At 36.8% G+C, this 17,723-nt stretch overlaps 4 protein-coding genes across 9 annotated transcripts; 3 read left to right on the forward strand and 1 right to left on the reverse strand.

Moving 5' to 3' along the window:
• Window positions 1-96: 96 nt before the first annotated feature.
• Window positions 97-2,393, forward strand: LOC123308165 (poly(U)-specific endoribonuclease homolog). The gene is made up of 5 exons (XM_044890724.1): window positions 97-376; window positions 756-1,308; window positions 1,370-1,566; window positions 1,736-1,968; window positions 2,037-2,393. Exons 1-5 carry the CDS (start codon window positions 307-309, stop codon window positions 2,268-2,270), a joined length of 1,287 nt encoding a protein of 428 aa, XP_044746659.1. The 5' UTR covers window positions 97-306; the 3' UTR covers window positions 2,271-2,393.
• Window positions 2,394-2,728: 335 nt separating this feature from the next.
• LOC123308163 (probable 2-oxoglutarate dehydrogenase E1 component DHKTD1, mitochondrial) lies at window positions 2,729-8,921 on the forward strand. 2 transcript variants are annotated; one of them, XM_044890721.1, is made up of 17 exons: window positions 2,732-2,968; window positions 3,124-3,247; window positions 3,308-3,476; window positions 3,531-3,750; window positions 3,836-3,997; window positions 4,051-4,232; window positions 4,318-4,539; window positions 4,598-4,755; window positions 6,625-6,760; window positions 6,820-6,951; window positions 7,007-7,127; window positions 7,179-7,475; window positions 7,642-7,844; window positions 8,178-8,298; window positions 8,358-8,546; window positions 8,633-8,718; window positions 8,775-8,921. In XM_044890721.1, exons 1-17 carry the CDS (start codon window positions 2,848-2,850, stop codon window positions 8,886-8,888), a joined length of 2,757 nt encoding a protein of 918 aa, XP_044746656.1. In that variant the 5' UTR covers window positions 2,732-2,847; the 3' UTR covers window positions 8,889-8,921. The 2 variants fall into 2 exon arrangements, with proteins under 2 accessions (XP_044746657.1, XP_044746656.1); XM_044890722.1 differs by lacking the exons at window positions 8,178-8,298; window positions 8,633-8,718; window positions 8,775-8,921 and having other exon boundaries at window positions 2,729-2,968; window positions 8,358-8,512.
• A 617-nt stretch (window positions 8,922-9,538) lies between these two features.
• On the forward strand, window positions 9,539-15,615 carry LOC123308353 (BTB/POZ domain-containing protein KCTD3). 4 transcript variants are annotated; one of them, XM_044890968.1, is made up of 12 exons: window positions 9,539-9,866; window positions 9,907-10,232; window positions 10,286-10,507; window positions 10,582-10,779; window positions 10,978-11,071; window positions 11,125-11,306; window positions 11,362-11,565; window positions 11,653-11,769; window positions 12,930-13,069; window positions 13,126-13,409; window positions 14,235-14,416; window positions 14,472-15,615. In XM_044890968.1, exons 1-12 carry the CDS (start codon window positions 9,778-9,780, stop codon window positions 14,651-14,653), a joined length of 2,220 nt encoding a protein of 739 aa, XP_044746903.1. In that variant the 5' UTR covers window positions 9,539-9,777; the 3' UTR covers window positions 14,654-15,615. The 4 variants fall into 4 exon arrangements, with proteins under 4 accessions (XP_044746903.1, XP_044746906.1, XP_044746902.1 ...); XM_044890971.1 differs by having other exon boundaries at window positions 9,540-9,866; window positions 9,919-10,232; XM_044890967.1 differs by having other exon boundaries at window positions 9,541-9,866; window positions 14,469-15,615.
• On the reverse strand, window positions 15,606-17,658 carry LOC123308354 (CAAX prenyl protease 2). Of its 2 annotated transcripts, none has more exons than XM_044890972.1 (6): window positions 17,522-17,658; window positions 17,138-17,243; window positions 16,935-17,073; window positions 16,713-16,880; window positions 16,580-16,648; window positions 15,606-16,463 (listed from the first exon to the last, which is right to left on the reverse strand). In XM_044890972.1, exons 1-6 carry the CDS (start codon window positions 17,632-17,634, stop codon window positions 16,189-16,191), a joined length of 870 nt encoding a protein of 289 aa, XP_044746907.1. In that variant the 5' UTR covers window positions 17,635-17,658; the 3' UTR covers window positions 15,606-16,188. The 2 variants fall into 2 exon arrangements, with proteins under 2 accessions (XP_044746907.1, XP_044746908.1); XM_044890973.1 differs by lacking the exon at window positions 17,522-17,658 and adding an exon at window positions 17,327-17,346.
• Between the last annotated feature and the right edge of the window lie 65 nt (window positions 17,659-17,723).

Below are 17,723 nucleotides of genomic sequence, written 5' to 3' on the forward strand. Positions count from 1 at the left end.
ACTGACATCGACACATGCTGGGGCTTCACAGACAAATGAGGCAACCACAATCACAAAAATCCCTAACGCAAACAACGGAAAAGTCATCATTGACGCAAACGTCAATCGAATCAAAACAAATGTTTATTTTTGTGACATGACTTGACCTCAAAAATTGTTGTGACTCTAAACATGAACAAAGTTCTTATATAAATAATTTGATCAGTATCTGGAGAATGTCAACTTTTATCTCCATATCCTCATAAACTATGAGTTTCATTAATTAGGACTACAAAAAGTTCTGGAACATATGGAACACCAGATGAAATGTCTCCTTTGTGGTCTGTTTTATCATCATGTTTATTAGTTTTTATTCTATTATTTTCTGAATATCTATGTAAGTATAAGAACTCTTGTAGCTATAATTCACGCATGCCACAACCGAATTCCATTTATTGTTTGTTGTAATAATAATAACTTTCATTCATCAATTGAGGGCTCTTTTTAGTTTCATCAAAGCATATGCTTGAAGTCTAATGACTCATTGAAAGTGCATTACTAATCTTATGAGCATGATAACAACAGCTGAAATTGCAGAAAAATGATCAATGTTCAAAGAATCTTGAAGATTTCAGTTGTTCATGAGTGTTGACGGAAAATAGACAACCAAACATTTCTGCCGTTCTAGCATTGTATGCTTTCTTCCATATTAGGCCTTGGGAAATTTCATTTTGCTGCTCTGAATGGGTAATTTAATGAATGAATTATATTTGAAGGCGAAGATGATCTTTTCGGCATACCAATACAACCTGTGAACATCAATAATCACGGTACACCCATCTCAAATCGAAGTAATTCCAATGTTCATACCCAAACAAGAACACATACCACTGCCAGTTCTCTTTTGAACAACAAAGAATGGCCTGCAATTGGTGAAAGAAGAAATTACAACCACAATAATCATCCTACCTCTACGCAAGCTTCTTTTGTACGTCAACAAGTAGACATATGGAACGCACGGTTGAGTCCCAACACATCTTATTCCTCCTCTGTTGACAATCGAGCAAATACTAATATTAGACCTCAACAATCCAGTTTAAGAACCACCGGTCGCCCTTCCACAGGGATTCAATTTAGCGATGACAGAAAAAATGGTGCAGAAGGAAACACTGCTGGTAAATCAGAAGTTCCTTCGGTGACAGATAATGAATTGAGGGAGTTTTCTGAGAAATTACTCTTGAAAGATAATAACAATGCTGCCCGGTATGTTAAGATCAATTACCAGGGAAGAACTACATCTCGGTCAAAAAATGATGAAGCGCCTTTACCGTAAGTTTATATTGCAGATTCTTATTGAAACAGAGAATGAATTGCCTTGAAATATTTTTAGTCTACTATCTATAAGTAGGGAAGCTTATAGCATTCCAACAATTTCCAAATTGCTACCTCTGTATGATAATTACATAGTACAGAGTAATGTCAATGAAGATTACACTAACCAGGAAAAACAAGAAGAAAATGCACTATTGAGAGCTATACTAAACACAGATGTTATGAGGGAAACTAGAAAATTTTTGATGGACAGAGGTAACTTTCATATCCTCCAGTCTCCTGTCAAAGAATCTGTCATTTTTGACAAGTGGAGACAACTTTAACCTTCAAAACCTACTTCTCCCTCAATTTCCTTCAATTTAATTGGCTATCACCTCAATCCCTATCGAAAGATAAAATATCTAGGATGCCTGTTGTTTTCCAGGAGCAATCACTGGGAATGAAAGAGAATTTGAGAAATTACTATACGAGATGTGGTTCAACCTTTATCCCAGAGCTAAGAACAAGCTGGGATCCAGTGGGTTCGAACACGTATTTTTAGGTGAACTCAAAAAGGGAGATGTTTCCGGTCTCCATAATTGGTTGTACTTCGAACGCGAAGAATCTAGTCGCAGGGCCAACTATTTAGGATACTTGAAAAAGATTGATTTGGGCGATGTAAGTTCCTCCACCATTAATATAAATCGAAAAAATGCCTCGTGGTGATTCTCTGTTTTGCCCTACAGAAAGGCGCTATCATAAAATTCAATTTCGACTTCCACGGAGTCAACAAACCTGTCGGATCGATGTTTATAGGGACCAGTCCAGAATTAGAGATGGCTCTGTATTCGACGTGTTTCATTCTTCGGGCAGATAGAGTGTGTCCACTGAAACTTGGTGGAAAACGACTTGTGATAAGAACCTATACGTTGGCGTATAATGGTAAAAAGTTGATTGGAAGTGCATTTCCAGAAATTTGAGGGAAGATATAACCCTTCGAACAAATTTGCATATATAAATCTTCAATTGTAGGGAAATTATTTTTGTATAGTATGTATGTACATTTTTGTTTTTAGAAATCCAAAATAAACGATGGCCTCCAGCAAGTTCATTGGAATTTTTTATTTCATTTTTTCCTATTCAAATCCCCTGATATTGATGAAGAGAAGTGTTAGTTCACTGAGATTCACAACTTTTCTTTAATTGACAATAGATGTGATAACTTCTGGTCTGAAGGTGATACATATTCGCCATTCTTCAACTTTTTCAAAACGAATAAATTTTCTAAGATTACCTATTCATCAAGTAGACAATACCTACTCAAAAGAATTAATTAAACTTCCCCAATTTACATAATCAATTCAGAATGAAAAGAATCTCCCAATAGAAACAGCGAAAGTTACCAGATTCCTCAGGAGTCAGGACCACTGATAACGTTATCTATTCTATTAAAACTGTATCAATACGACAAGAATAATATTGGTCAACATCACAACTAAATGTACATGTCAGTTTCTTTTATCTCCGTCCGGCGAGAAACTGCTTATTCAATCTAAAATGTATAAATTTTTATCTAACAATTTTCGTGTTCTCAAAAACGGAAAAATCAATTGTTCTAAATGGTATCACAGTGAAAATGTGTTTGGGTTCAGGAAAAAAGTAAAGGAGGATTACTTAAGTGAGTAGGCAGGATTTTTAAGTTGGGAAATAATTTATTTTATCAAAAAAGTCAGATTTAACCTCACTTTCTTCTTTTTATACCGGGGTCAGTCGGTAACTACTGGACGAAGTGAAATATACGTGGTGTTTTCAACAATCTTTTCTCATTCGCAGTTACTGAAGATATTCTTCAAAATAGGTCCAAGGAAAGCAATTTTTACAGATTAGTAACAGCTTATAGAGAACATGGTCATAAAAAAGCTGAAATTGATCCAGTTTGTATCAAGGAACATATAAAGTAATGCCTTTTTCATTAACTCCATTATATTTTATATAATAAAAATAACCTATTCACCAGGCAATTACCTGAACTGAATATAAGTCGGTATAGTTTAGAAAATGGAGATAGGGTTAACACAAAAGGAATTCTCGAATGCGACAAAGATGAGATAACCGTTCAAGAAGCTGTGATAATTTTAGAAAATTCATACGCGAAGCATATTTCGGCAGAGTTTTCCTATTTAGAGGTGAGCGTTTCTTTCAATTCAAAAATGTTGGAGAATTACGCTTAATTTTTCAAGGAAGAGGAAGAACGGGAATGGTTCGCCAAAGAATTCGAAAAATTGCAGCACATAACCATAGACGATAAGGTAAAAATCCAGATGGCTAAGGAAATGCTGAAAGCCCAAGAATTCGATCGGTTTTTGGCGGCGAAATATCCAGGCTTGAAAAGGTACGGGGGAGAAGGCGCAGAGGGTATGATACCCTTCTTCATGGAGTTATTCAGGCTTTCTGCCAAGGGTCAGTCAGAATTTCTCATTGTCTTTCTTTATTTTGTGTATTTGGCCTTTTGAAGGGTGTTTTAAGGTTTTTTATCATTTTGTAGAAGGTATTAGCGAGATAGTAAGTGGAATGCCTCACAGAGGAAGGCTCAATATACTCACAGGTCTTCTCCAATATCCACCCTCTCAAATTTTCCTTAGGCTGAAGGGCGAGAAGGATTATCCAGGCCATTACCAAGCCACCGGGGATGTACTCAGCCACATAAGTAATTATTCCGTGAACGAATGTTGAGTACGCTTCTTTCGATGATTCTTTCAGACGCTTCCGTGGATCTACACTATGGGAACGAAAAGGTTCATGTAACGGTATTGAAGAATCCTTCACATCTAGAGGCCGTAAACCCTGTGTCCGTGGGAAAAACCAGGGCGAAGCAAATGATGCACAGGGATGGAGACTACGGCAGAGATGGACGTTTAAGCGACAAAATATTAAACTTGCAGGTAGGATATAACCATTTGCAGGAATGTCCATTATGATTTAATGGTCCGTTAAATTAAAATTTGAATCTGTCTGTCTGTCATAAAGGTGCATGGTGATGCAGCTCTCATGGGACAAGGGGTTAACCAAGAAACCCTGAACATGAGCCAAACGCCTCATTTCGAAGTAGGCGGTTCAATTCACATGGTAACAAACAATCAACTTGGATTCACTACGCCGGCGGAGAGGGGAAGATCTTCGAGGTATTGCACAGATCTAGCCAAGATGATCTCAGCCCCTGTTGTGCATGTTAATGGTGACCATCCAGAGGTTTGTAGATCCGTCTATGAGGATCTATAGAGCGTTTCAACATTGCATTTGATTTTAGTTGGTCTTCAAAGCCACGAAACTTGTGTTTGATTATCAGAGAAAGTTTAGAAAGGACGTTTTTCTGGACATAAACTGTTACAGACAATGGGGACATAATGAATTGGATGATCCATCATTCACGAACCCTCTGATGTATAAAATTATACGTTCGAAAAAGTAAGTTGAAGGGAAGGCAAGTATGACTGAAGAAATTCCTCGTTTTATTCATGTTTCATATACAAGGTATTCCTAATGATGCTGCAAAAATGAAGAAGGTGAAACCACCAAAATCAGCTGCCACTATGAGTCAAAGCATTGAGCCTTGCGGCTTTCACACTTCTATGCAGAGGAATATTCACATTCCTTCTTTTAGAGAATGCTTGATTGCAGATAACTCAGTCTATTATTAGTTGATCTTTGCAGCCGTCTATATAGAGTACTTTAGGAGGCTGTGGTGATATACACTGCGCAAAAAAATTAACGCACATTCTGAAAATCTCAATTTTAATGAAAATCAACTCTACATTGACTTTATAACTTATTTTTTATGTTCTCTCAGGAAGGTTTTGAACGAAACAAGACACATTAAATGGAAGAAAAATTCAGGATTTCACCGAATCTTATGTGAAAGAAGAGAAATGAGCAATTTTCAAAATACTGAAATGCTGATAAGTGATTTAATACTTGGTATTTCCACCCATTGCGTTAATTACAGCTCGGCAACGACGGTTCATACTCAAAATGAGTGTTCTTAAAATGTTCTGGTCTAATCCTTCCCAGATTTCTCCAAGTTGGATTCCTAAGTCATTAAGAGTAGCTGGATGATTTTCTTCTATTGAGGTTGTCCCAAACCCGCTCAATCGGATTGAGATCTGGACTTCTTGCTGATCATCCCATTCGAGAGATTTCAACCTCTTCAAGGTACTCCTGAACGCGCGCACGATGGGGTCTGGCATTATCGTCCATAAAAATGAAATTTTCACCAATGTATGGGACAAATGGCACTACATGCTCTTCAAGAATGTTCCTTATATACTTATCAGCATTCATAGCTCCATTATCAACGACCACTATTTATGTGCGAGCAGTCAAAGATATTCCACCCCATACCATAATCGATCCCCCCCCGAAACCAGTAGTATTGTGGAAATTGCACTGAGCATATCTTTCATGTGGACGTCTGTATACAAGGGAATGTCGATCACAATGGTAGAGGCAGAATCTAGACTCATCTGTGAAGAGAACTCTTTCCCAATCGGCCTCTTCCCAATGGATATGCTCTCTCGCAAAATCCAAACGCGCCCTTCGATGGCCCTAAATCATATTGTCTGAGGCGATTTCTTATTGTCTGAGTGCTAATTTGCACCTCATGAGTTTGCTCTAGCTGAATTTGAAGGGGGCGAGCGGTTGCAAACCGTTGTCTCAACGAAGAAACTCTCAAGTAACGTTCTTGAATGGCAGTTGTTACCCGTAGTCTACCCTATCCCGGTCTTCGGACATTCATACCTGTCTCCCTGAATCGCTGCAACATTCTGGACACACTTGTATGGGAAACTCCAAACCTTTCTGCAATTCTTGTGTATGTCCACCCTTCTTCTCGCAAAACTACCGCTTGGGCACATTTCTCTTGGGTCAAATTGCGTGTTTCGCGTTGCATAGCGATCGAGTGTAGAAAATCAAACGAAAGAAAAACTATTGATCACTAGAATTGATCGAGAACAACTGATTTTAGAATGGAGCCAATACATTCAAAATCTGATAATATCATCTTTTTTTATTCCTGCTGGGAAAAAACATCTGTATTGAAGAAAACCGTTTAAAGTGGATAACATATGCATGCATAATTCTGATGAAAATAATTATCATTGAGAACACCTTCAGTTGAAGAATAAATTTAAGATTTCCATAAGGTGCGTTAATTTCTTTTACGCAATGTATTATGATAAAAACGACATTCAATCAACCTATAATAATTCGAGGAAGATTTTCCACACATTTCTTTCCTAACGATTCGAAAAATTAGATAAATGCAGAGTGTACTTGTAGAACGGTTCCGGATTTGTACTCCGAGAAACTGATCGCTGATGGTTTGTTGACTGAAGATGAAAAGAATGACATAACATCCTCCCATTCCAAATGGCTGAACGATTGTTACAAAAGTTGCGATTCGTTCCAACCACAGGTAAAAAAATTTGCGAGTAGGTTCGAAATACGATGGGTATATCATTATCGGAATTTCAGGATCCATCTTTCAACGGCAATTGGAAAGACTTCGAGGAAGCCAAGGATCAAGTAACTGTTTGGGATACAGGAGTCGACTCAGACGTTTTGACCTTCCTCGGAATGAAATCCGTGCAATATCCTGACACATTCGTAAAAAAAATCTATCACTGTTCGAAATTCTTCGAATAATTGAAATTTTCCGTAGAATATACATCCCACTTTGTTGAAGTCCTACGTTAAAAACCGTTTATCCAAAATATCCGAAGGCGCTTATATTGATTGGGCAACAGCAGAAACTCTGGCGTTTGGGTCATTGTTATATGAAGGTGAATTAAGATTTTTTTTACGCTGGATAAACATTAAAAAGTTTTTTAAAGGTTTCAACGTGAGGATAAGTGGTCAGGACGTGGGTCGAGGAACTTTCTCTCACCGCCATGTCATGTTAGTCGATCAAGAAACTAACGAATTATACATCCCTCTCAATCATTTACACAAGGATCAGCAAGGTTTTTTAGAAATTGCCAACAGTACCCTATCGGAAGAAGCTGTGATCGGTTTTGAATACGGCTTTAGCTTAGAGTCTCCAAGAAATCTGTGCATTTGGGAGGCCCAATTCGGCGATTTTTTCAATGGAGCCCAAATACCAGTGGACACCTTTGTTACATGTGGCGAAAGTAAGTAATGGTTTTCTATGGTTCAGCTGAAATAGGGCTGAAACCATGACCGACTCTCGTGATTATTAAACTCGAATTCTAGAAGTACACGGAGGTCGTAAAATATTTAAGTTTTTATAGAGATTATCTCAAAAATCACCCTTAATGTTTTGATTTATGTTGAAAGCTAAATGGCTCTATAGCAGTGGACTTACCATGCTACTTCCCCATGGTTACGATGGTGCCGGTCCAGATCATAGTTCTGCAAGAATCGAGAGAATATTATTGCAGACAGATTCCAAAGAAGACAGGGTAGACGGAGATAATGTCAATTTGCAAGTTTGTCAGCCAAGTACGCCAGCTCAGTATTTCCACCTACTGAGGAGACAGGTACACAGAAAAAAAAACGATTTTATGACATGACACTGACAGATTCCGAACCAACGACCTTGAACCAACCACAAAAAGTTCACAGCACACTTCTATCAAAGAGTATCGATTGATACTCTTTGCTTCCATCAAAAACTCACGATTCCTTTCCCCTTGCACATCAAAAATGCATATTTCCAAAGGTATTATCGTTGTATATTTCCAACGCAGTTTGGGCTACCAGTTTCAAACATACTGAGACAAACGAAATATACCACAGAAACTTAAGCGATAATTCATTGTAAACGCGATTTAAACTTGAATTTGAGAGTAATCGCTTTCTTCCATTCGCAGATGATGAGAAACTTCAGGAAGCCTCTGATTATAATAGCCCCAAAAACTTTATTGAGATTGGCGGAAGCTACTTCGAGTTTTTCTGAAATTTCTCCACGTACTTCATTCATGCCTGTCATAGGTACAACAAAATACATGATAAAAACACCTTTCAGAATAAAATATAATGAATCGTTTCAGGTGACACAACGTGTGATCCAGAAAAAGTAACGAAAATATTGATAACTTCCGGTAAACATTATTACACCCTCTTGAATAAAAAACAAGCAATTAGAGACCATACCACAGCTTTAATCAGACTAGAATCTTTTTGTCCTTTCCCTACAGCGGAGTTATTGAAAGAAATAGAAAAATTCAAAAGGAATGCAGGTAAATGTCGCTATACAAATGGCTCTTCGAAAACAATGTTACATAGGTAAAAACAATTTTTTATGAATATATGCTTTCATATTCAGCGATAGTTTGGTGCCAAGAAGAACCAAGAAATATGGGAGCTTGGTCATTTGTTAGACCAAGATTCGAAAACCTCATAGGCAGAAAGGTACATAATTTTTTGTTTTACAGAAAGATTGGAATTAGTTACTATTGTTCTTTCAGATTTTCTACTGTGGAAGAGAAGTTTCAGCCGCTTCAGCTGTAGGAGTCACTAAGTTACATCACAAAGAAGTCATGGATATTGAAACGAAACCATTTACATATAATTTTAACTGATTTTTCTCTATTATACACTTGTTTCATGAAAAACTATCTTTTAATTCTTTAGATATAAAGCTCATTTACAGAAATAGGTACCTAAAAAAATCGTTTGGGAAACACACGAGCGTTGATGGTTATCATTCTTTATTCTTTGCATGTTGCACGCCGTCTTCTCTCTGTGTCTGTGGCCGGCTTAAAACCTCTTTTAGAGGCAAAACGGTATACCCAAAGATTATAGAGCTAATCTTCGGGTATACCAAACTTTGTTTCATGTTTAATGCTTCATCAAGGAGATATAATATTATTATTAGTTAATCTTTGATATTATCTCCTTGGTTTCAGCTTCATTATAGTTAAAGGCACACAACATACAACATACGAGAAAGAAATGCGAATATACGCAAATTTGCAAACTCCTGTTGTGAAACCTCAAAATTATCCAATATATTTGCAGCCAGACCAACGCGGGAATCGAACCCGCACCTCGATCTTACCAAAGAGGATCCTCTTTGATCTTACTGAGCCGATCACTTGATCGGCCAGCTACACAAGGTGGTCAAGTAAAATTGTTTTAGTGCTCGTACTAATCGTTCACGATGAACAACACAGAACAGGCCGGAAATCAAGTAGTGGATGGATGCAGAGAGAGAGACGTATGTATGTCAAAATGAGTTGACTGTTGACTTACATGCGTCAGATCAGAATTTTGATGTTTTGATTTTATGACATATTGATCTGTTTATTAGTGTTTTTCATCATAGATAACTTATTTATCACACACTTATAAAATTTATAAGTCAGTGTAGTTCCACTCCATGCAAAGAAGTATTAATTACCACATTGGCCCTAAAAAGATCTACATAAAATGTATTCCATGTTTGCCACTATCATATTTATTTAATTAATGATAAGTGCTCTTGAATTACTGCCAAAAATGTCGTTTCATCCGCTATATTCTGCTGATATATTACATTTGAATGTTGGTGGTAAAAGGTAATAATGTATTACTCGAAGATAATTCCTATTTACGCAGGTTTAATTGTAGGTTTTCGACTTCTCGTCAAACATTGACATCTATTCCAGACACATTCTTTACTGCTCTGATTAGCGGTAGAATATCGAGCCTGAGAGATGAGAAAGGCTGCATATTCATTGATAGGGATCCAAAAATATTCTCTCTCATATTGAATTATCTGAGAACAAGGGAAATCGAATTGAGTGGTGTCAATCTTAGAATCCTACGACATGAGGCTGAATATTACAATATCGCTCCTTTGGTCAAAAGATTAACATTGTGTGAAGAATTGACTCAATCCACTTGTGGGGACATTCTTTTTTATGGCTATTTGCCACCTCCTAGTAAGCTTAAAATGTGTGAAGCTTAGATTCACTTTGACCTGGTGAGTTTTCAGTTATTCCAACTCAGGATCCACCAAAGATTAATCATGTGGAGGTTACTGTCCATAATCCAAAGCCAGGGCATTTGGTTAAATTACCTGAACCTCATACAAGTACCTCCAATTCTCCAGATCCTTCACATGCTGGAGAAAATCAACCTTCCTCTAGCTCAACTTCCGTTCAAGTGCAGCCTCAAGTACCAACATCTTCTGGTAATGGGCAGACAAGAGGTTCAGGTATGAAATATGGAATTGTGACCTTGGCACAGCTTGAAATGAGATATCCACATTTAACTATGTTAAATTTTCAGGGCACTCTAGAAATTCGTCTTTGGAGATGAGATTGGGGGTAGGAACAAGCTACAGTCGAAGTTCACAGGATCTTCGTGGTTTGACCAGCCGATCCCACTCTAGGACTGCTTCTCTCGATCTGAGACATGCTAGAAATTCCTCGGCAGATCTGAATAAACTGATCAGAAACGATGTTGGCTTAGTATTTGGGACAGCAAGTAAGTAGGTTTTATATGGAATGAAAATTTATCTGTTGTTGGTATAGAGCAATTCTTTCAGCTCTGAACTAGTACTTTTTCACTTAGTCAGACTGAAGTTTGAAATTTTGTTATAAATTTTCTTTTGCAAACTTCTTCGAATTGACATTAATGTGCTTCAAATAAATTCTTGTTTCCATTGAAAAGAAATTATTTTAGATTCGAATTGGACTGATCCTTTGAGGGTTCAGATCATCAAGGCGCACCAGAATTGGATCGTTGTCGCTTATGCCAGATTTTTCGTGTGCTACAGGTAAATATTTTCTCATGGTATCCAATAACAGTCTATTAGATCTTTACTCGCAGGTTGAAAGACTCGAGTGGATGGCAACAAGTTTTTACCAGCCCCTATATAGATAGTACCATTGAACGCATCGCCATCAACGCTAAAATGGGCTGTGGGGAGACCACCAAAATGGTGGCTATATCCTATGGAACGCAAATTAGACTTTGGGGTATTTCGGACATTGGGGACAAGACAAATATTGGTACGTTTTGTGTGTGAATGGGAAAACACCTTGAAGAATATTTTATCTTTGACAGGTATTTTCAATCTTCATGTAAGGGTGGAATATTTGTTTTTTATCGGTAGCCAGTTGGTAGCCCTTTCTTCCTCTGGAAAACTGGGGGTTTGGCATGCGATGACGCAGCATTGGCAGACGCAAGATGTCATGCCTATTGCCTCGTTCGATACAGCTGGATCTATTTTGCTTCTCGGGTGTAATAATGGGTGTATTTATTACATAGGTAAGTGTTTGATTATTTCTACCTCTAGATGGCGACACTGGTGGTAAAGTGAATGAATTTTCATTTGTTTGTTCTCCTCCTTTGTAGATATGCAGAAGTTTCCATTGAGGATGAAAGACAATGATTTGTTAGTGACTGAACTTTATAGAGACCCTAATAGTGATGCTGTCACAGCTATTTCCGTATACCTCACTCCAAAAACCAGTAAGTTTTCCATAAGAATTCTTCTTTGTCTTTATGTGTCAATGGTATTTGAAAAAAAATTCAAATTGAAATTTTATGGTTTTCATTCAGTGTATTCTTTTTTTTTCGAAGTTTCATCAATTCATAAATGTTTGTTGTATAAGAAAACTTCCTCTGAAGAAGAATATGTGTTAGTTGCATTCTTCACTGCTTCATTTTCATTAACTTAAGCAGCTAAGCCAAATGTTAAGTGGAAGACACTCTTTCATTTGAAAAAAGGGACTTTGGAAACAAATTTTTCAAACATTCATCGTTTCAATAATTCAAATTGCATGACTGACTTCTTTTCAACTTTCCGGCTAATCAAACGACCGAAAAACTAAGCCCTTGTGTTTCATGCCAGCTTCAGAGAGAAACCGTGAAGGTATGCCACCATTTTAAGCTTACCACCTATCTTAGATACTTTTTGAAAGTTTACATTGTCCTTATTTTGAATGCAATCATAACGAGCCTCAGATTCTGCAATCCAAACTTGACTTTTCCAAGCTTTCACGACAAGCCAGTTCCGATTCGTCATCCAATCGATTTTGAGCACACTTTTACAGCATTTTGTGATATGCTGGTACTTAACACAAGGACACCAAGCTCGATGCAGGAAATCTACTAACCATTGTTGTCACTTATTCGATTTTGTGATCGTGTTATTGCTACATGTAGATTGGTAAAGGAGGTCCAGTAATTTTTCTAAAATTAGACCTTTGCTCAAACTTTTAATCTCTGTTTAACCATATCAGGGAATTGTTATTAAGTTTAGAGTCCTATATTTCAATGTTATAAGTTGCTTTGATCCTTTGTTTTTTCTTGCTGGCTTACTGAGTTTATTTCATTCAGTATGTGGATAATCACAGGAAAGTTATTCAATATAAATAAAAGCATTTTTTCTGCCAGAATTTGGAACCTAAATTTTCCTTTCCAATATTTAATCATTAACTCTTTGATAAATAACTTGTCTTGATGAATTTCTTGTATTCAGCAATTGTTAATATTTCTTCATTTCGAAGAAATCACACAACCTTGCATGCGCACAATAATGGTTTAGTGCCTTAATGAGATTTCTGAACCACTACAGTTTACACCTTCCCAGATGATTTTTCAATAATTATGTAACGTATCTTGTACAGATTTGTGTGGAAATTGGATCGAAATAGCCTATGGCACAACTTCCGGTTCGGTCCGAGTCATTGTGCAGCACCCAGAAACTGTGAGCCACGGACCTCAGCTCTTTCAAACGTTCACTGTCCATCAAAGTCCAGTAACCAAGGTAACGAGAATTTCGTTAGCGTTACTCTTCATATTTCGCTTATTTTTGGACTTCAGGTCACCTTGTCTGAAAAGTACCTCGTCTCGGTTTGTTGCGAATACAATCATGTTCGAAGTTGGACTGTTACCCGCTTCAGGGGTATGTTATCAACGCAGCCGGGTTCCACTCCGGAGGCCTCCTTCAAGATAATTTCCCTGGAAGCGGTCGAACCGTATTTGAGTCAGTCGATCGCTAATGAATGTGGTCCTTTCGGCGAGCAAGACGACGAACAGGTTTTCATACAGAAGGTTGTACCCGATTCTGATCAGCTTTTTGTGAGATTGGCCAGCAATGGGAAAAGGTAAGGTCCTTTAATGTATACTTCTCACTACATGCATCCCTTGTTCATGAAAAGTTGGAGGTACATTATGCGATGGTTAAGCTGCAAGGAGATGGAAAATATTAGTGAGGTGGAATATTGCTAGCTAGAAGTGAATGTTAGTGGGGGTGTTGTGCAAAGTTGGTTGTCTTCATCTTTAGAGCGTGTTTCCAAGTTGAAAAAGAGTTTTCATATTTGTTGTATGGAATCTTCGCCAGTACAAAGTAGGGTTTTACTTTTAGCATATGTCGCAAGTCGACGAATGATATTGCCGACCAAACTTTTCCTTTTTGACTAAAGATGAACAGAATGATTTTAAAAAATGGACGAAAATGGGATATTCAGAAGGCATCGGAAAAAACCATAGAATTTACGGGGTTCAGCTAACTTCACGTTATACGACCAGCGCCGATGATAACCGATTACGCTTTCGGACTTGAAGATCGTAGATCGGAAACGGCACAGGGGCGTAACATTCGACTGGGCATTCACGATTGAAAATCACCAATGACGTGTCCTTTTAGGATTCTAACGGATTTTATCGTTTTTTTTTTCGAGGGAACGGAACATAAAGATTGCTTGGTGGTCGTAGATGGTTCTACAATTAGCAATACGTGGGGAATTCAACTACCAGATCCACGGATGGATCGAAGCCAAAATTCCACATAACCTTACTTATATTGTCCATTGATATTGTTGTTCTTATCCATCGAACTTTATAAAGATTTTTTTTTTTCATTTATTGTGTTCAGTATTCTTATCTAACCTAATTTAAGCTCCAAATACCAATTTTACATTTATCCACAGAGTTTGTACAATTAAAGCTGTGGACGGAAGCACCGTGAGCGCTTTTTGCGTTCACGAATGCGAAGGATCAAGCAGGATGGGCTCAAGACCCCGAAGGTTCATATTTAGTGGACACTCGAACGGTTCCATTCAAATGTGGGACTTGACCACAGCGTTGGATCTCTCTTACAAATCGGATACAAGTAAATTGTTAAGAGCTTTTCCAGGCATTCAATAACGATCAATGTTTTCCAGTAGGAAAATCCAACGGAGGACCCTCTTTCGACGAATTATTGCACATGCTGGGTCAGTGCGATCTGAGCAACAGCTTGTGCTCGACGCCCTGCATGTCCCCGTCGCCCTCGTTGATGGCAGCTGCGCGGCTTAAAGCCAGCAACGTGGCTTTCTTGAATCAAGTTCAGGATGCTGAGCGACCCTGAACTTCCTCCGATTCCCTTTTCGAAGACTGCTTGCAATTTCCACTTTGTTATTGTAATTTTTTTAGTTCCTCTTTACATATAAATTTTTAAATATATTTATATTTATCTTACAGTTTGTTGAACTTTGGCTATTCGTTTATTTTTGACTTCATTTATTGAATCAGCCTTTGAAGGTTGCTAGTTTGGTGCGAATGATATGTAGAATTTAATGTTAACCTAAATTCTTCATTTGTAGCTTCTCTAATGGACTTAATGACCAAGTTCTGATTCGATCCAGTAAAAAAATGAAAATATCACTTATGCTTTGAAAGTTATCTCACAGATGCACCAAATCAATGCATTTTCTAAGTATATTTTGGCAGATAATATTCACTTTGAAGATTCATAATTGCGATAGCATTTTTTTGCTATCACTTTGTTGATTTGGTCATGGAAAAATAAAATTATCCAAAACAAACAAAGCTATATGTATATCTTAAGTTGTTGAAGTGAAATAACTATTTACAATTTTGATTTCTTTTAAATAGTATTATTAATATAATGACAATTATTTTCTCATTATATAACTCCCATGTTGTTATTGTATTTGATATATTTCAGAGCGTAATTTAAAATATACATTGCTCAAATATAATGAAACTGTATTTTCGAGAAATATGGACTGGTGGACATAAGCACATGTTGTACTGGAATGTGATAATGAAAAATATTGTTAATAACATATTTATCATAATTTGTGGAACTTTTCCATGTCGGTAAATTCTTTATTGTAATTTATTCTATTTGTTTTTGATAAGAAACTTTTATATCGATGAAAATGGTTTCTAAAGGATAACTTGAGAGGATTTAAAACTGTAACAAACAGATACTTGTTCTACAACGAAAAATACACATATGTATATGTAAAAAAGATTGGATGGAAAGAATGAAATATCTCAATAAATCAACAACATTCAACAGAACTCAAATTTATTCGTTTTACATATCTAACACTCTTCTCAACATTTTTTCATAATTAACAAATATGCTTTGGGGTGTTACTTGAGCTGATTTTTTTTTTAGAAATATCCATTTGAAAAAATTTTTTCTTTACTTTTTTTCACATTCAGAAATTCGAATATGCAGAATTCTTCCTTTAGAACAATCACAGCCAAGTAGGAGGAAGATAGGTTAGTATAAATATGGCAAAAAGGAAGTGTAGACAAGTTGTTGACGATTATTGCAATTATTTTTGTGTTTTGGTTCAGCACCACAATAATGAAATGTATGAGGGGTGATTCTACTATTTGACTAGAGATTGATTAACTAAAACTGGTTCGAAATATACAACTTCTAATATGAGAAATTTCAAGAAAAAAAAGATATTCAAGATGACCATGTATGAAGTCGAAGTAATGAACCAAGTGGACCATATTATTGATTTCTATCCGAATATGCTCCAGTCAGTACCTACTTTAAAACGTCCTAAAAATCTTTGTCAAGTTTGGCAGTAAAGTTAATTAAAAATTATCTAAACCAATTATTGCATATCAACATCAACTGGATGTAGCAGTCCATGGAGATTCATTATAGTACCAAGAAGGTTCCGTCAAAGGAAATAATAAGTAGCACCAAGAAATTAAACCAACAAAAAATAAGGAAATTATAGTCACTTTCTTAGGCCCCTTATAGTTTGCCACTTCTTCGAAATTAGGGAAACCCATGTGGTTGCAGAAAGCGTGAACTACGAAGATTGAAGCAAAATGACCAGTTCTGAGGAAGATGAAGGCAGAATATGCGCCAAATAGCGTAGTGAATACAAATTGAAAACCTGAAAAGTAAATTCTTCAATGCAGTCCAGATCTTGACATTTAGGTTAAGTAACCTAAATGTCAGTAAAGTCAAATTAAGCAAATATCCTGGTTTTGAATTTTAAACAATACATACATGAGATCTGTAAAGCTGATTTGAAGGAGAATCCCATCTTTCTCCTTTCTTGAAGGTGATGAAAATGTGCTGAAAATGTAATTAGTCCATTGAAAAAAAAAAAACTTAAGAAAATGGTGGAATTTTTCATTACCTGTTCCAAAAAACAGAGGTGCTGTAAAAACAACAGTCATAGGTGGAAAACACTGTAAGAGTAAAGGCATCATACACGATCTAAATGTAAATTCTTCAGATAATGGGGCAACCAAAAAATTTCTTATCCAGAGTAAATTTTTAAAGCTGGATATCCAGTGCATTGGCTCTGAAACATCAAATAGTTACCGAATTTGAATACCTAGGTAGTTTCTACCATTACCTGTGTACAATTTCAAATAACCATTACATGTCTGCATTGCAAGAGGTCCTAGAAATAAAATCATCGTCAGGAACCATGGCATGAATATTCCTTGCAATAAGCCTTTGACCCTCAGTCCCAAAAGAATATTCAAAGGAACCTTGAATGGTACGGAGAAAATTTAAAAAATTTGCTATTGTTAATTATTATATCAGCTTACTCACCTGGTCTAATATAGACTTGTTAATGCCAATATAAAGAAATATTGGTGAAATGAAAAACATTACGAATACACTTATAAACCTCTTTTTCACTACATCTGGGTGGTCTCTGAAATGAAAATAGAAAAAAATCATTAGTTTCATCACTAATAAAAACTGAGGAAAAACCCATTTCCTAGACGTTGCACCCACCACTGCACTGAACGTCCGGTTCCGACGAACGAGAACCTTCAAATTTGACATTTGTAAACTACAGTGAAGATATTTGCGGGGCAGAGGGAAGTGCAGAAAGGGGGGCATCCTGCCTGTCGTGGGTAGCATATACTTCATCGTTCCACATTAAATTAGAATAGTGTCGAAAAAGTACAAAATTTAAAATAACTTTACCTGTTTTGTGCAGTTCTCCATATATATAAACTTCCTACATAAGTAACCGATAAAAGAAAACATATTAATACCGAAATTAAACAATTGAATTTACCATCGCATTTCAACTCCATTCTGACATTTCTTATGTCACGTGACCTGTGTGCAACGGTTTGTATTGGTCGAACGGGTCGATTTGCCGTCTGTCTACCAGGCTACCTTC

Source organism: Coccinella septempunctata, chromosome 2 (genome assembly GCF_907165205.1).
Source record: "Coccinella septempunctata chromosome 2, icCocSept1.1, whole genome shotgun sequence".
NCBI lineage: Eukaryota > Metazoa > Arthropoda > Insecta > Coleoptera > Coccinellidae > Coccinella > Coccinella septempunctata.

Bases quoted from the DNA above. Each gene is read 5' to 3' on its own strand.
- LOC123308165 (XM_044890724.1), top strand. From the start codon at position 307: ATGTCTCCTTTGTGGTCTGTTTTATCATCATGTTTATTAGTTTTTATT. The intron at 377-755 runs GTAAGTATAAGA...TTATATTTGAAG, and splicing joins ATTATTTTCTGAATATCTAT to GCGAAGATGATCTTTTCGGC. The intron at 1,567-1,735 runs GTAACTTTCATA...GTTGTTTTCCAG, and splicing joins AAAATTTTTGATGGACAGAG to GAGCAATCACTGGGAATGAA.
- LOC123308354 (XM_044890972.1), bottom strand. From the start codon at position 17,634: ATGGAGTTGAAATGCGATGGTAAATTCAATTGTTTAATTTCGGTATTA. The intron at 17,244-17,521 runs GTAAAGTTATTT...TTTTCATTTCAG, and splicing joins TGGAGAACTGCACAAAACAG to AGACCACCCAGATGTAGTGA. The intron at 16,464-16,579 runs GTATGTATTGTT...TTTACTTTTCAG, and splicing joins ATCAGCTTTACAGATCTCAT to GTTTTCAATTTGTATTCACT.
- LOC123308353 (XM_044890967.1), top strand. From the start codon at position 9,778: ATGATAAGTGCTCTTGAATTACTGCCAAAAATGTCGTTTCATCCGCTA. The intron at 10,780-10,977 runs GTAAGTAGGTTT...AAATTATTTTAG, and splicing joins CTTAGTATTTGGGACAGCAA to ATTCGAATTGGACTGATCCT. The intron at 13,410-14,234 runs GTAAGGTCCTTT...ATTTATCCACAG, and splicing joins TTGGCCAGCAATGGGAAAAG to AGTTTGTACAATTAAAGCTG.
- LOC123308163 (XM_044890721.1), top strand. From the start codon at position 2,848: ATGTATAAATTTTTATCTAACAATTTTCGTGTTCTCAAAAACGGAAAA. The intron at 4,540-4,597 runs GTTTGTAGATCC...ATTTGATTTTAG, and splicing joins TTAATGGTGACCATCCAGAG to TTGGTCTTCAAAGCCACGAA. The intron at 7,476-7,641 runs GTAAGTAATGGT...TTATGTTGAAAG, and splicing joins CTTTGTTACATGTGGCGAAA to CTAAATGGCTCTATAGCAGT.